Source organism: Festucalex cinctus, chromosome 14, assembly GCF_051991245.1.
Source record: "Festucalex cinctus isolate MCC-2025b chromosome 14, RoL_Fcin_1.0, whole genome shotgun sequence".
Classification (NCBI taxonomy): Eukaryota; Metazoa; Chordata; class Actinopteri; order Syngnathiformes; family Syngnathidae; genus Festucalex; species Festucalex cinctus.
In genome coordinates this window covers 6,992,982-7,008,743 of record NC_135424.1, presented here as the reverse complement: position 1 = coordinate 7,008,743, position 15,762 = coordinate 6,992,982, and the positions used below count along the sequence as shown (strand labels likewise).

The 15,762-nt window shown below is 42.0% G+C and overlaps 1 protein-coding gene across 8 annotated transcripts in view; it reads left to right on the top strand.

Annotated features, from left to right (window-relative positions):
* ccdc88ab (coiled-coil domain containing 88Ab) overlaps window positions 1-15,762 on the top strand; it is a 53,025-nt gene that overhangs the window by 19,366 nt on the left and 17,897 nt on the right. For all 8 annotated transcript variants that reach the window (XR_013278331.1, XM_077494706.1, XM_077494712.1 and 5 more), the window contains exons 4-18: window positions 2,547-2,616; window positions 6,810-6,868; window positions 7,064-7,147; window positions 7,225-7,365; window positions 8,099-8,271; window positions 10,068-10,149; window positions 10,507-10,665; window positions 10,868-11,014; window positions 11,075-11,219; window positions 11,565-11,743; window positions 12,597-12,734; window positions 14,564-14,747; window positions 14,837-14,967; window positions 15,141-15,434; window positions 15,551-15,733. Coding sequence is in view for 7 of the 8 variants with exons in the window: in XM_077494706.1 (XP_077350832.1) it covers window positions 2,547-2,616; window positions 6,810-6,868; window positions 7,064-7,147; window positions 7,225-7,365; window positions 8,099-8,271; window positions 10,068-10,149; window positions 10,507-10,665; window positions 10,868-11,014; window positions 11,075-11,219; window positions 11,565-11,743; window positions 12,597-12,734; window positions 14,564-14,747; window positions 14,837-14,967; window positions 15,141-15,434; window positions 15,551-15,733 (2,169 nt within the window). In the remaining variant the exon portion in view is untranslated. The remainder of the gene's footprint in view (window positions 1-2,546; window positions 2,617-6,809; window positions 6,869-7,063; window positions 7,148-7,224; window positions 7,366-8,098; window positions 8,272-10,067; window positions 10,150-10,506; window positions 10,666-10,867; window positions 11,015-11,074; window positions 11,220-11,564; window positions 11,744-12,596; window positions 12,735-14,563; window positions 14,748-14,836; window positions 14,968-15,140; window positions 15,435-15,550; window positions 15,734-15,762) is intronic.

Below are 15,762 nucleotides of genomic sequence, written 5' to 3'. Positions count from 1 at the left end.
TTGTGGCTGTGGCACTGCCATCATTTATCGCAGTAAACAAAACTCAAAAGTATTTAAACTTTGTAATCAATTCCATGGCCAATGTTAACGGAATGTGTTGCGAATTCAGTCTGACTTGATGCTGAGCCTGACATTTAGCAGAAATCATCGGATCAAAAGATCACACAAAGGTTTGACTATATACTAGTACTCTAGTCGTGTCTAGTGTCTTCAGCTCAATTTTGGTGGCGTGCAGGGCAGGGTCCGACAGGCTAAAGTGTACCACTTGCGCAGCAAACGCATGATGGTATTGAAGTGAACAGGTGGGACTTTTTATGTTGGCGCTAACAGGCATGGGACAGGTGGTGGTTGGCAAACCCAAAAAGGTCCGGTCGCAGCTTTCTCCTCTCAGCTCTGACTCAGCGTTTTCTTTGAAGCACAACTGTGTAGGGACAACATTAGTGCAGGTGGTGTATGAAAGTTCCGACTAGTGATTATGTAAAGAAGTGCATCATTAAAATATTCAGTCATAAAATATTTTGAGAATATTTTTATAATAATGCTAGATAGTAATTACAAGAAAAATGTTGAAAATACCTTGAGAGCAAAGCACTCTATTGCACCAGTCACATGAACCTCACTCCATTCATTTGTGTGTTTTGGAATTTTAAAATTGTAAACTAATAGGTAAAACTTTATTTTTTTTAATTATTTTTCTCTCCACCCCGCCCCCTCTACTGCGAGGCCAATGCCAAGTGCAGTTGCCAGGCTATTTGTTGGGCCCAGAGGCTAAAACTGCAAAGCACATATGAAACCCTGTGAAGACAGTAAAAGACATGTATTGTTATTTCACTCACCGCATTGGCACTTCATCACTAACACAAATATAGCTCCTATGACCGTACTGTACATTGATTTTATAGATTTATTTTTTTTTTCCCCCATCTGCTTTTTCCCCACTCTGTGGTCATGGAGTTCAATTCTGACCATACAACAATTCAGAGGTTGCCAAGATGCTAAAAAGAGTGCAGTAGTATCACTGCATTCTCATGCCAGATTGTCGCCGTCCATCTGTCGCTTGAATGTAAGTGGGGCACAGAGTTCCACTTCTCTTATGCAATCATCTGTTTTTTTTGTTATTTTTGTTTTATTTCCGTCCCCATGTCAAGTCCTAAAGCCAGGAAGTGTTTTAGACACTAACCGAGTGACGAGTGTATTTGCGTGTGCGTGTGTGTGTGTGTGTGTGTGTGTGTGTGTGTATGTGTGTTTGCAAAAGGTTGCCAATGCATTTCAATGGCAGGAAGGAACAGTGACATGTACTGTATACGTGGGCCCAACAAAAGCCACTTATAAGGTGACTAAAGACTGTCATCAGGAAACAATGTCAATTTTATGGCATTTCAGGTCCGTTTTTTTTTTTTTTTTCAAGACAATTAGTTTTTCATGGCAAGTAGTCTATTGTATAAAAACCTTTTGAACAGTTGTTTACTTTATGTTTCTAACTCAGCAACACCAGTGTCACTGCTGTGCTCCAAACGCTATCTTTTCACATAATTTGAACAAGGAGTGTTTTTTTATTTTTATTTTTTTATTTATTTATTTATTTATTTTTTTATTTTTTTCCCCCCCTCACTCATCTCAGTACCTCACGTGTGCTCCTGCCCCCCAGTGAGGTAATGCAATATGTATATAGCAGATGGTTACAACAGGAGGTGGAGATCAAACTTCTTTCTGACATGAAATATTCAAATTAGCTGACCATCTACCTGAAGAACTGAAGAAAGTTGCATCTACGTTTTGCGGTTGTCCTCCATGTTTGCGAATGTGTGTCGATCTGGCAGGAAGTAGCCCTCCACTCCTTTTCATGTGTTCCCACCCATTTCCTGTTTGAATTATCCTGACCTGGGATTAACCCTCCTTCAGTTGACTTGAATGGACAAGAGGAAGGTTCTGACCCACATGTGTATAGTTTGGAAGGATGTGGCGGTCAACCGGACAGTGTAGTAATTGTGTGTGTGCGTCATCTAATGGTTTCCTTTGAATTTACTTGATTGACATGTGAATGATGGGGAGGCCTGTGGCAGAAAACTCACACCAGCAATTTAACCCATATGAATTTCACTAGTACGCACACAGTTTTAACACTGCAGGGGATTGATGCTGTTAATTCTGCTGTCTATCACCTACATATAATATGAGCTCCACATGCCTCAGGCTTTACACTCACAATGGCATGCATTGGTGATGATATTACACTGACATACTGTACTCATACCAACTGCTTTAAGTAAAGCATTTTTTTTCCCCCATGCTTCTGAAGTTCTGATTAAAGATGACAAAGGCACGATTATCCCCAATCTGATCAGTGAACGATCAGGCCAGCAATCCTAAATTGTATTTTTTTTTTTTTTCCAATAGTAAAAGCAGGGTACATGAAGTCAGCCTGTGCATTTTCATTAACTTCCACTAAGGATTCTCTTGTCTCACTATTGCCAGGGCATTTGAACCCAAGCTTCTTAGTATGTGTACGAAAGCAACCTCTGACCTTGGATTTTTCTCCACGACAGGAGACACTCCAGCAGCTGGTGATGATGCCCCTACCCAATGTGCTGATTCTGGGCCGGAGCCCTCTCACCGGTAAGTCCTCTACATATAACACGACTTCATCTCAGATCAACCCACTGGGGGAGGGGGTAGAATTTTAGAGGCTTGGAGTTCACTCAGCGGTCACAAGCAATTTTTATGCGGCTTCTCTCTCATCGCTTCACTACAATGCACAAATAAACCGGCTCTCATTTTTCCGCTGCTTTGATGTCTCAAATGAATTTTCCCTCTGACTTCGAGATGTTTTTTTGATTCATTGCCCCCTCACCCCCACCCAGTGCATCAGTAATTAAGCTGCCTGCTCTGGTGCTTCATATAAGATGACAAAGGAGGCTGGACTGGAGAAAATAAAACATTTTTGTAGCTTTGACCCACTGAACCTGGGGATTTGACATTGGATACGTCTCAAAGCTCCGCGGTCTAAAGTGTTTAAATTTCACACTGACATAATAGTGATCGGTTTGACCTCCGTGGCGGCCCAAATCTGCTACTTGATATTGGGGTGTGACCTTGAGAAGGGACGATAATGAGCAGTAGTGGTGGACTTAAAACTGCGCTCATTATAAGATGGATGGCGGAAGAATCAGGGCTCCTCTTTGTTTCCAGTCTTGGTTTTAGATCCTGAAAGCAGAATGTCCTCAAAGTCTCAATTAGCAGCAAAAGCAATTGTGAGCTCTAGTGATGTTTTTAATCGCGTTGCAATTGCACCAGTTTTGAGTGCTGCTGAGCTAGGAGAGATAAGTGAGCCCTCATGAAGATGACATTGACATTTTCACTGATGGAGACAGCACTTCATCCGAGTACCTGCCACTTATCAAAATCTAATGCTAATCTTGCTAACACTGCAGACCTACTTTTCATTTTCCCATAGTGTTTGTGTTTTCCTATAATGTTTTTGATCATATATTGAAAATGGCAAATCTTCACCCAGCCAATAGCAGTCTAGTCATGGGGAAGAAGAAGAAGAAGAAAAAAAAAAAAACATCCTAAGGGTGGGTGGTACTGTGTAACTTAGATGACTTACACAATTCTCAAAATTCAGAAGAGCTTGCATATTTTCAGAAACCGGCAGATAAAACATTTTACTGTACTTATAATTTCACACTTGATGGGTATTTCTATGAAAGCAATTATGAACTAAAATTTCCCTATTGTGTCCTCTTTAAGCTGTGCAAACTCCTTGGATTCCTCACTCTGTCGACTTTATCTTGCTTTCACTGCCGCTTTTGCTATCACTTCAGCTCTTTCATCGCCTTTCTGCCCCCGCGGCTTTAATTTAAACGCAGCCGCCAAGGGTAAATAAATGAACAATAAGAGGCTGCCACCGGCGTCTGCGCCGAAGTATGACTGGCTTATTTGTTTATTGTTGGAATAATGAGAGCTGCTGTCCTGAATATTGTAAACAGTTGACTGTGCGATGCTCATCTGTTTTTCAGGTTCTTTCTCTTAAACGGCTGATTGAAATAAAAGCATTTAGAGTAGCCATTACTAAACACAAGAAATGAGGTTGTCGCCAAATGCCCCACCCCCCACCCGGCTAGCATCACTTGCTGTGGCTAATGCAGCGGATTTTATAGCTTCCCGTAGTACTGTCTCACATCTCGCATCTCACATGACATGAGCTTAGTTTTGCTGTGAGGTTCAAGCCATTGTTTTTGTGTCACATGCCATTACTGAGTAAATTTTTATCTGGAACACAGATTTTAAAATAGAGTTTGCTTGGAGCAAGCAGACTAAAGCAGAAAGATTTAAGCCAAATTCTGCTTCTTTTTTTTTTTTTTTTTCTTCAGTCAATTCAACAAGCCACTGGGAGCACACACAGTCAGGGCCGCTGGCTGCCAACTGAAAGTCATTGAACATGTGGGTTTTATTATACTCTTGTTGGTGATGGTAGGGGGAGGTGTGCCTCCCCAACTGTGGGATCTTACTGTGCCACCCAAAGGCTCCCGACGAAGCCTGCGCTTGGCTTGTGCGTGTCGTTTTGATGGGCGTGCTTGCATGCAAATGTCAACAGGCATGCACAGTGCCTCCTTTGTGTGGTCGTAAAAGTCATTTGTCTCATGTTTTTTTTACTGACTGTCAATGTTGTTTTTGTTTTATTTGTATGGACACCCAAAAGTAATATCTGTTATGAAGTGACTATTGTGGAGTTGTGAAACACTGTAATGTTTGTGTTCAAAATTAATTGAACATGAAAAGAAAATTGTGAATGACAAATGCACTTGTGAGAAGACAACTGTTGATCACTGACAGCTGACACAAGCTTGAACCAAAGCCTGCCTGAACTCTGCATTTGAATACTTAAAATGGATTTATAATTTTAAAAAGTGACTTAAATTGCGTATATACAAATAGTTGGGTCTCCAGAGTGGCTGGCTGCGCAACAATCACGTGTGACATTAAACAACGGAACGGACTAAATATTTACTAATTAGCTGCCTATCTGTGATATGTCTGAGTTGTATAGAGTTTTGATGGATTTTGTCATCACAATTTGACTAATCAACATAATGCCTCACACTGGGGCTCATTGAATGATTGATTCCAGGCAAAGCAACCCCACACATGCAAGTCATGCAGTCCTGAGTGACTGTATTCATCCCGGCAGACGAGGCATTTATAGCGATAGCTCACGAGTTGTCATAATAGCTACGCTTGAAAGACAGACAGGGTGAGTCAGTGTCCTTGAAGATCAAGCCGGCAGAGGAGAGGAAGCGGCGTGAAGAAGCGAGAGATGATTCAGAAGGAAGGAAGGAGGGATGATGGATAAATCAAGAATGGATGTGCTACCAGTCTATTTTCAACCTTCTGTCCATCCGCGCATCCTTGTTTGCTTTCTTTGTCTGGCTGCCTTTCATCTCTCCCTCCTGCAGCGTCTCCTTGCTCTCTCTTTCTCCTCTCTCTGGGCCTCGCCATCCATTATTTGTCCTAGCATGCTGCTTGCTTATCTTCGCCTACCTTGCTGCCGAGCTAAATCCGCTACCCGTCTTGAAGCGACGGCGCTAATAGAAGTTCCCACTAAGCTGTGCACCAGAGAGAATTGACTTTTTTTTTTTTTGTCAGCCATCAACACATCTGGGCCCTGCAAAAGTCCCCGTGCACACTCATTTGCTACTTAACACTTGTGGGCCGTTGAATTAAATATACCCGCATAACCGAATGATATTCAAGATGTGAACTGTACTTTTTTAAAATACTGTTTGTGAATACAGATATTTGTGTGTTCCTGTTTTGTTGTATGGGAGGGGCCCAGCTAAAATGTCACCATCCACTTTGGGGTCCGGCTTTCCCCTCAGTGATTTATCCAGGGCCAGTTAGGCCTACAACCCTCGGATAGTTTGTTGGCATGGCCATTTTAGAGTGCCTTATTGTCTGCCAGGAGTGTACACACATCAGGGAGAATTCCTTGTTGTTGCGGCATGGAAAAACCCTGTGAGTACAATTTTTAAAACCACAGAAAAAAAAAACACACACACATATCCCCACCTCCCCTTGTTTAGCCTTGGTGAAGGTCCACCCTGGACAGAGTGTACCTTGGTGTCGTGTCCCTAATGAAGTGGTCCAAGTGAGTGTATTATTTAATGAATTTGTCACCTTTTTTTATGCCTTTAAATGAATTAATCTTGTTGAGGCTTTACAAAGTGACTAGTGAGCAATGCATTGCCGCTTTTGTTCCCATCTTATTTCTTGTGTTCAAAAGGGTAAAGTCAGAGGTTAATGACCTTCTTTTTCGCCTGATTGTCAATGTTGCACGTGCACATAAATCACTGTTTCACAACTCTAAACCCACAACAACAGGGTAGACATCTTGCACTTACTCACTGTGATACACACGTACAGAGTAGACTTAACACCTGGTTGAAATCCAGCAGATGAGTTGAGGCCTGTATAGCTTGCTGACAGTTGTTTGAAAGTTCGTTCTGTCTTCTCGCTGTGGAAGACGTCAAAAACGAAGTAGTCGTAAACCGTAATTTGATGGGTGGATCGGCCCTCTAGAGCGAACTGAAAAATTAATATAAATTTAAAACTAATATTTATTTTACAATAAGATGCAAATTGTTTTGGGGATATTTTTTATTTCCCCGCCCCCTCCATTTTTTACACTTTTTTTTTTTTGTTTTGTTCATTCAGTAATAGCGCCCTGGGTCAAATTGACCCAGAGACATTATTTCTGCTCCTGAAAAATGGTTTCTTCAAGAACATTTCTCTCTGTTTATTTTCTTTAGAGCGAGGTCTGGAGGAGATGAAGAAACTACTGCTGCTACTTCTGGGCTGTGCTGTTCAGGTAAGACACAATTATTGACATCAATGTAAGAATTAAATATTGTGTAATTCCATATAATAGAGGAAATACAATTTTATACTTGCAGAGTTGTCCCACAGCCACTAATTTAATTCTAAATCAGGTGCCTGTTAGATCGCAGATAACGTCAAGCAAAATTTTTCGTTAACCAAATAAAACCATTGGTTCTGCCTCTAGTGCGAGAAAAAGGAAGATTACATCGAACGCATCCAGACTCTGGATTTCGACACCAAAGCTGCCATTGCATCTCACATTCAAGAGGTGAGCATCCCTCACAATCAATCCCCCCCACGGCCTTCCCGCCATCTTCTCACTGATGTTAAGAGTGTGATTTCAAGGTGACACACAACCAAGAGAATGTGGTGGACCTGCAGTGGTTGGAAAGTGGGGAGCTGCCCGCCGAGGACCTGGCGAGTCTGTCTAGGAACTTGGCCTTCCATCTCAAACACGTGGTGGACGACAGGGACACACAGCTGGAGGTAAGGAAGGAGATATGATAAGTTAGTGTTGCTTCCTTCTTACCATGTATTTTAGAGTAGAGGATGATTTGGTGTTTTTGTTTCAAACTGTCCAATAACTGGAATAGTGACTCAGAGTGCATCCGTTTCAAATTCACTAACTTATTAACTGTCGGGCTGTGTAGCTATTTAGCTGATGACTGACAAAAGTAGCGACTTTAGCTGCTAACATACACAATTATTGACTTGAATATGGACATAGGGTAGAATTTATCAGCTAATAGACACAACTAGTAGATGAAAACATTTTGCTACACCCTGGTTCATGTAGAATGGATGTCGCCATGTTGAGTTGCGTGGAAAGTTTACCACAAGCAAGTGGCCTCAGGAAGGAAAAGGCTGCAAACTGTTAACTGTCTCATGGATGAACTATTAGTGTCTGCGTGTGTGTTTTTCTTCGCATTCATGCATCAGTTCTGTTTCCAGCCATAGAGTGCAGATGCCTACGCCTGATACAAAAGCTCTGTGGGTGTGTGTGTGTGTATGTAATCGCCTCCAGATTATCAGTGTGCTATCCAGAAGTTCTCAATTAAAAGTCCATTTCCTGTCACAGCCTGAGGATCAAAATGGATTGTTTTTTTTGTGTGTGGGGGACGCCATTATGCTGTAATAGTGTCCTGTTTTGTTTTGTTTTTCCCTAAAGATTTGTTAGATTAATTTGTGCCAACTTTGACTTTTCTCTACTGTGGTCCAGACCATTGTGGAGCTGACACAAGAGAGGGACTGTATTCAGCTGTCCCCGCTGGGTGCCGGTCCGGCCCAGTCGCCCAACGGCTCCCCCAGCATGAGGAGGACAGAAAGCAGACAGCACCTCTCTGTGGAGCTGGCTGATGCCAAAGCAAAGATCAGACGTCTGCGTCAGGAACTGTGAGTGGCCATTTTGTTTCTGTATTAACTACTTAGCTAATATTTTGCTACTTCCTGTTTCATGCGACACAGACTGTGCTATTCTGCAATAATGACTCACGTGGCCACTGTGAATTGACTAACTACTAGTTAGGTCATAATTATCTACATTTCCTGCCTCATTTAGAAGTGACTTCCTGTACATGTACAATGGATGGTGGAATTTTGATTCTGTGATGGACTGTCGGCTACCATTATTGCAACTGAATAGCTGATATTCTGCTACTTCCTAATTCATGCAAAATAGACGATGCTGTTTTGATTTATTTATTTATTTTGGTACTGTACATTATTAGATCCCACTATCCATCTTACTAATGGCTACCACAAATTAATAGTAAAAAGAATAAATGAATTGAATTAAATACATGGTGTAATTATGGTGAGTTTAATTCAATGAGTTCTAACTTGAATTTGTCTGACTACTATTTATACCATGGTGGCTCAAATGGCCAATCAAACAACCAGCCAGCAAGCTAGCTAAGATTTATCTACTTCCTGATTCACGCAGAATAGACTTATATGAACATTAATAATAAAAATTACCATTTTCATATATAGTGCAGAGCTCAGAGGGGACCACCACTTTATACCCCGGATGCCCAAATAAGTGAAGCCACTCTCATAAAGTATATATGGTCTTTCAATGAATTATAGAGCTTCCGTTTACTTTCATTTCAGTGGGGAAGTATTTCACTGTTGCACATTCAGTACGTTAGGTTCTTTTTCAAAATAGAGGGGCTGGTGCACTGACGGTTGGCGTCATGATGCCTGGACAAGACTCTGTAGTACTTTTAATGAGATTGTTTTTGTTCCACTTGCGTTAAATGCTAAAATGGATTACAAGTCTCCTCAAGGGAAACTGGACTCGTTTGTTGTGGCGCTCCATCACTGCAGGCGCCACACTTTCCTTGGAAGAAGAGCTGAGAATAGAAGCCAAGCTCATTGGTTGCTGTTTGTTGGTTGCTATGGTATTGTCACAAACTGCAAGATAAAGGGGTTGGGTAGCATTTAGCTACTAACAGGCACAACTAGCGTCATAAGGATGATTGGTGGACATACCGTAGCATTTAGCTGCTCAGGGTTAAATGGTGACCATATCTTAGTTATAATAAAGGAATAAAGCATGTCACTAAGGAGTTTTCAAATATAGCAGCGCACACAACTGTTTGCTCAGATGCAAGGCATGTTAAACCGTTAGCAGCCCAACCAGCTGCATGCAAAACATGAGCCTGCAGCTAATCTGCAAGGCAGGATCTGAAAGGTGTTTGTGATTTGGGGGAGGGGATAACTGCTTAAATGAAAACAGAAATGCATGAAGTGATCTCCATGAAAGATGCCATTACCTTATTGAGTTGTCGTGAAGCTGCAGACACATTTGCATGTCAGTTGCTGTTTATCTTGGAGTTGTAACTGTCGTTTTGTCGAGTATGATGCTAGGCAGACGGCGCTTGTTGGAAGTAGTCGGAGTCAAATTCAGGTCAAGACGGCTGGGAAATATGCACATGCACTACTGCATATTTCCCGGGATATTACGTATATTATGTATGCTATTATGGTGTGTGTGTAGAGCTTCACTAGTACAATTTTATTTTCACGTTGCAATGGCTGCCATCTTTTGGAATTTTCTGGATATTGTGGAATGATAAGTTCAAAGGCCTCGAAATTCCTCCATGGCAAATACATTCTGGTGAAACAATGGATTACTACAGTAGTACATACAGTATAGACCTTATGCTACTTTGGTGCTATTCCAGGGAAGAAAAGAGCGAGCAGCTTCTGGACACACGGCAGGAGCTGGAGAACATGGAGGTGGAGCTCAAGAGGATTCAGCAGGAGGTGAGTGTAACACAACGTAGTAAGACACCTCCTACTACTCGTGTGCGTTATCTCTGTGGCTCTTAATTGGCTCTAGCTTGTTAGCAATGACTATAATTGGCACCATCTTTAGCTTGGAGCGGCAACCTCACGCTGCTTTTGGTTGACAGTGGCAGCCAACTGAGGTGAAAGGAGGTCAAGGCAGAGGACTCCACTGGACACTGTTGACCACTTAAGAAAAGATAAATGCCTCCCTCAAATAGTCAGTTGGAGCATTGTTGCTTACCAAAACTGCAGAACATAACCAATCTCTGGTTACGTAATTAAAAATGGAATAATTTACATTTGTGTATCTAATTTGTCTTTCAACCTGTTTAGAGCTACCAGCTCCTGTCAGATGCTCGTTCGGCCCGGGCATACCGCGATGAGCTGGACGCCCTCCGGGAGAAAGCCATCCGCGTGGACAAGCTGGAGAGCGAGCTGTGTCGCTACAAGGAGAGACTCCACGACATTGAGTTCTACAAGGCCAGAGTGGAGGTGCGGTAGTTTAAATCATTACTGAAAACAAGATGAGGATCAAGACTGCTCATTCCAAATTTAAATTGCTTGTCATTAGTTTGTGTATTTGATCAAAACTAGCACAAGTTAATGTACATAGAAGATATTTGCCCTGTAAAGGCCTGCGAGCAAATCGGTTGCTTTTTAAACTGAAATTAGTTTTGTTGTGTTTTTGCTGTAGGAGCTGAAGGAGGACAATCAGGTCCTGCTGGAGACCAAAACCATGCTGGAGGAGCAGCTGGATGCCAGTAGATGCCGATCTGACAAACTGCATCACCTGGAGAAGGAGAATCTGCATCTGAAATCCAAAATCCACGATCTGGAGATGGTGAGACAAATGTGGAAATTGTTGTTTCAGAACTTCTAAAATGAAAGCTCTTTCCACCAGGAGCGAGATCTAGATCGTAAGCGAATGGAGGAGCTGTTGGAGGAAAACCTGGTGCTTGAAATGGCCCAGAAACAGAGCATGGATGAGTCCTTACACCTGGGCTGGGAGCTGGAGCAACTGTCCAAAACACCAGAGCTGACTGAGGGTAAGAAGAACCACAAACATCCTGGCATCCTTCCAACGGCTCTGCCTTGACTCTTGGCTAAAGTCTTGTAATTAATATTCAATGGCCCCTGGAAGATAATCTGTTCTTTTGAGTTATTAAATCTGTTAAGAGGTTTAACTAGCCAGGGATCTGGATAACAATTTGTTGTTTAGTTTGTTGAAATAGCATTTAAAAGCTTTAAACACCTTGGATGTTACACCATGGGGCTTTGTCTTAGAAGAGGAGCCCATTCCGGGAAATTAATTTTGAATTGCTTATATGCTTAACTTGAGGGAAAAAAAAATCACAAAGCTGCATTTAATAATCTGTTCGTTGCTGCCTCAGCCCCTCAGAAGTCCCTCGGCGAAGAAGTTAACGAGCTGACATCCAGTCGTCTGCTAAAGTTGGAGAAGGACAACCAGACGTTGCTGAAGACGGTGGAGGAGCTCAGAGGAGGCACTGCTTCGGACTCAGTTACGAAACAGGGCAAAATCAGCCAGGAGAACCAGAGACTCAACCAGAAAGTGAGCGATATTATTATTCCTTGGGGAGGGGCACATCAGGGCTCTGTTCTTGAGCCAGTGATTTGTTAAGATTCTAGTTCATTCTCAAGTTACTAAACAAAAATTGCTCATCTCACTCTGATTCAAGTACATCCCCCCCCAATGGCTTTTCCTCAACAATTTTCCCACACCAACAGACGTACCAGAGAGAAAAGAGCAGAAATTATTTGGAGAGGGGAAGAAAAGGAGCATGAAAGCAAAGCTGTAAATCCCCCACCAGCCTGGCTTTGCCTTTTCTTTTCCCTCTCAGTGACATTCTCAACGCCCCTCGCCCAGAGGAGCCTCCTTGCACGGAGATGCGCCTCCAGAGGGCCGGCGCCGTGCCACCCCTACAATGTTGTTCTTCCCACACAAAAGCGAGACTTTTATATCAGGGTGCATTGATGTCTTTAGCAGCAGTGCTTAAAATGTTTTAATGCATGTAGTGTTCAGAGAAAATAATCTGTCTAATTTTGTGTCTCCGTTCTTAAGATAAAAACATGTTCATGCACACAATGTGGACCACAGTGATAGTGGCATCAAAATAGAGGAAATTCAGCAACAGCTTATCTAGTTACTGTACACCTAAATAACACTACAGTATAATACAATAATTCAGCCATATTTACATATCTTATAGTTTTTCTTCACGAGTTACAAGTTGCATTGGTAATACTATTTTATTATTATATAAATACACATTTTTGTATTTATCATTTTTACTTTACAATTTGCATTGTTTTGTTTTCAATTTTGGGGATAAAAGACAAAATTTATAAACAATCAAATCTACAAAATATTAATTCATTATTATCCTCAATGCGGATCTAACTAGCTGGAGCATCTGGAAAGTGAACTGGCAACCGAGAAAGAGTCGCTCCGCAGCGCCGAATCTCTGAGCACGGACCTGATGAAGGAGAAGGCCTTGCTGGAGAAGACACTGGAAACACTGCGGGAAAACTCCGAGAGACAGGTACCAGATCACAATCGTCATCAGCATGACACTTTAAACCTGACCAAAATTTAGGTTTAACTGGAATGACCTCCATTTTGTGCAGAAATGCCCTCAATGGATCATGTGATTTACTTGATCACACGAGGCAATCATTGTACCAAACGTGACAGTGTGACATTCCTCCTTTGGGAATATGCGTCACACGACTAACACACAAACAAAACATTCATTTGAACGTTCTTTTTTTTTTTTTCCTCTAAGAAGCCACTTGGGGAAATGTGCGTGATTCCTATTTACCGAAAGCGAGCGATGACAGTGCATTTTGTAAGAGGAGCTGTCTGTATGTACTGCGTGGCCTAGATGCAGACGCTCTGATTCACTGTCAGGGGTCCACGGGGAATCTGTGGTGGTTCAACCCAAATGTGACACCTTCGATTAGTTCACGTCTTTGATTGATGGAACACGGCGCAGAAGACGCCGCATGCTACATGGCAAGATTACTGTAGTCAAATCTCTCTGGGAGGTTGTAACGATCGGCGCTACAAATGGAAAAGTGTGTGCCTCTGTGTTCTTGCCTCCAAAAAAATTAGTAATATCTGAGAATAATCAAACAAATAACACGTTTCAACTAAAATGAGTTTGGTGTGAATGCTAATAATGGCAGCTATAGTCCGTTCTAGTGCAACTTTGTCTTTTAAAGTCACACAGAGACACTTAAGACTATATAAGCTACAATTATTTGGCCATGTTTTTGTGTGGCTGGGGCTTTTTGATGCCGTCCCTTGTGCTCTCCAAGTGGGAATGTTTTTCTTTTTCTTTTCTTTTTTTTTCTTTTTTTTTTTTAAACCTCCCGTCTGCTATGAAGCAAATTTATTTTCCACTGGCCAGAGTACTACCACATTATGTCCCTGGTTATCTCTCAGAGCACAAAACCTTTGGAAAACGTGCTAGCTTTTTGTTAGTTAAGGTTATTTTAAGGCCTTGACTGCCATTTACTACTTTGTTATGAGTTTTTCACTACGTACCAGCCCTTCCAGACATTTAATTGGTGCAATTAATCATTTTTCACATTTAGTAAAGTACAACATCAATAGTTTGTCTTCTTAGGAATATATGTTATTAGTCTTATTTTTAGTGACGTGTCACATCAGTCTTATTTTCTTCTTCTTTGGAAAGTGCAACATAAATAGCTTGTCTTTGTTTTAGGTCATTTTAGGAAAGTGACACATCACTTGTTTATTCTTTTTAGGGGAAGTAAAACTTCAATAATTTGTCTTTTTAGGAAAGTACATCAATAGTTTTTTTTTTGTTTTTTTTTACCCTCCCCAGTAAAGTGGCACATTGATGGTTTGTCTTTTTAGGAAAATGCCATGTCAGGTTTTTGTCTCATTAGGGAAGTTTAACATCGTGTTATTTTTATGAAAATGTCACATCATTTCTTTTTTATAAGAAAGTACACATGAATTTCCTTCTTTTTAGGAAAGTGCAATATCAATAGTTTGTCTTCTTTACGCCAGCAAAAGGTATTTACTGAAAGTGTCATCAATAGTCTTATTTCTCAAAAAGTGAAGTAGTTGTATTTGTTTATTTTATTTATGGAAATAGTTTTCTTCATTTTCAGTAATGAAAGGATGCAGACAACTATGTAGTACAGTCACAACTACTGACAAGCGCAGTAGTAACAGTTTGTAGTGTGAATTATTAAACGATGAAAACACTAACAATAATAGACTTCCTGTCCTTTACCTATTATGTTTTCTGTGGGACTATTCCTCTGTCCTGAAGTGAAAAATCATCTCTAGTACTTGTATGTTGCATGAATCTGTTGATCTGTGTTGTCTCTGCAGCTGAAGGGTCTAGAGCAGGAGAACAAGCACCTAAGCCAGACGGTGTCATCCCTGCGCCAGCGCAGCCAGGTCGGCGCCGAGGCTCGCGTCAAGGACGTAGAAAAGGAGAACCGCATCCTCCACGAGTCCATCTGTGAGACCACGGGCAAGCTCAACAAGATGGAGTTTGAACGGAAACAGCTGAGTGAGCATACGTCTCGACCAGCACTTTCTCGTGTGTGTGTGTGTTTTCTTTTCCTCTGTCGGATCAACACGGCGGCTGTTTGTCTGCAGGAAAAGAACTTGAGACCTTGAAAGAGAAAGGCGAGAGAGCGGAGGAGTTGGAGATCCTGATACAGAAACTGGAGCGCGACAATGAGAGTCTGCAGAAAAAAGTGGCCAGTCTGGGAATCACCTGCGAGAAGGTTGGTTCTTTGGTGCTCCAGGGTCACTTTGCTTGTTTGCTTTTACTGGACAAACTGGCAGATGAGGTTAAATTTTATTTATTTATTTTCATTTTATTTTTTTCAAAACATAAAAAAAGTTCAAAAATAAGTTATACTTATGTAACAATCCTCTCTATTTATTCCACTTGTAGGTGTCTGTGTTGGAGAAGGAGAACGCTGACCTGGAGGCTGAGAGCCGGCGCCTCAAGAAGAAGCTGGACGGTCTGAAGAACATGGCCTTCCAGCTGGAGGCACTGGAGAAGGAGAACTCACAGCTTGAGCAAGAGAACCTGGAGGTGCGGCGCTCAGCTGAGAGCTTCCGCTCAGCCGGGGCCAAGGCCGTTCAGCTGGAGGCCGAGAACAGGGAGCTGGAGAGCGAGAGGAGCCAGCTCAAGCGCAGCCTGGAGCTTCTCAAAGCCACCTCCAAGAAGACAGAGAGATTAGAGGTGAGTCTTTACCACCAAACCATTCCACCAGTTTTACTTTTAATGATGCCTCTGACTTATCACTGTCAGTGAGCTTTGTTTTTGATGTCCTACTCTGACCGCTCCCATCACCCTAGGTGAGCTACCAAGGCCTGGACACGGAAAACCAGCGCTTGCAGAAGGCGCTAGAGAATAGCAGCAAGAAGATCCAGCAGCTGGAGGCCGAGCTTCAGGAGGTGGAGTCCGAGAACCAAACACTCCAACGCAATCTGGAGGAGCTCAAGATCTCCAGCAAACGCTTGGAGCAGTTGGAACAGGAGGTGGGTGGAGAAATAAATCCCAAATGATA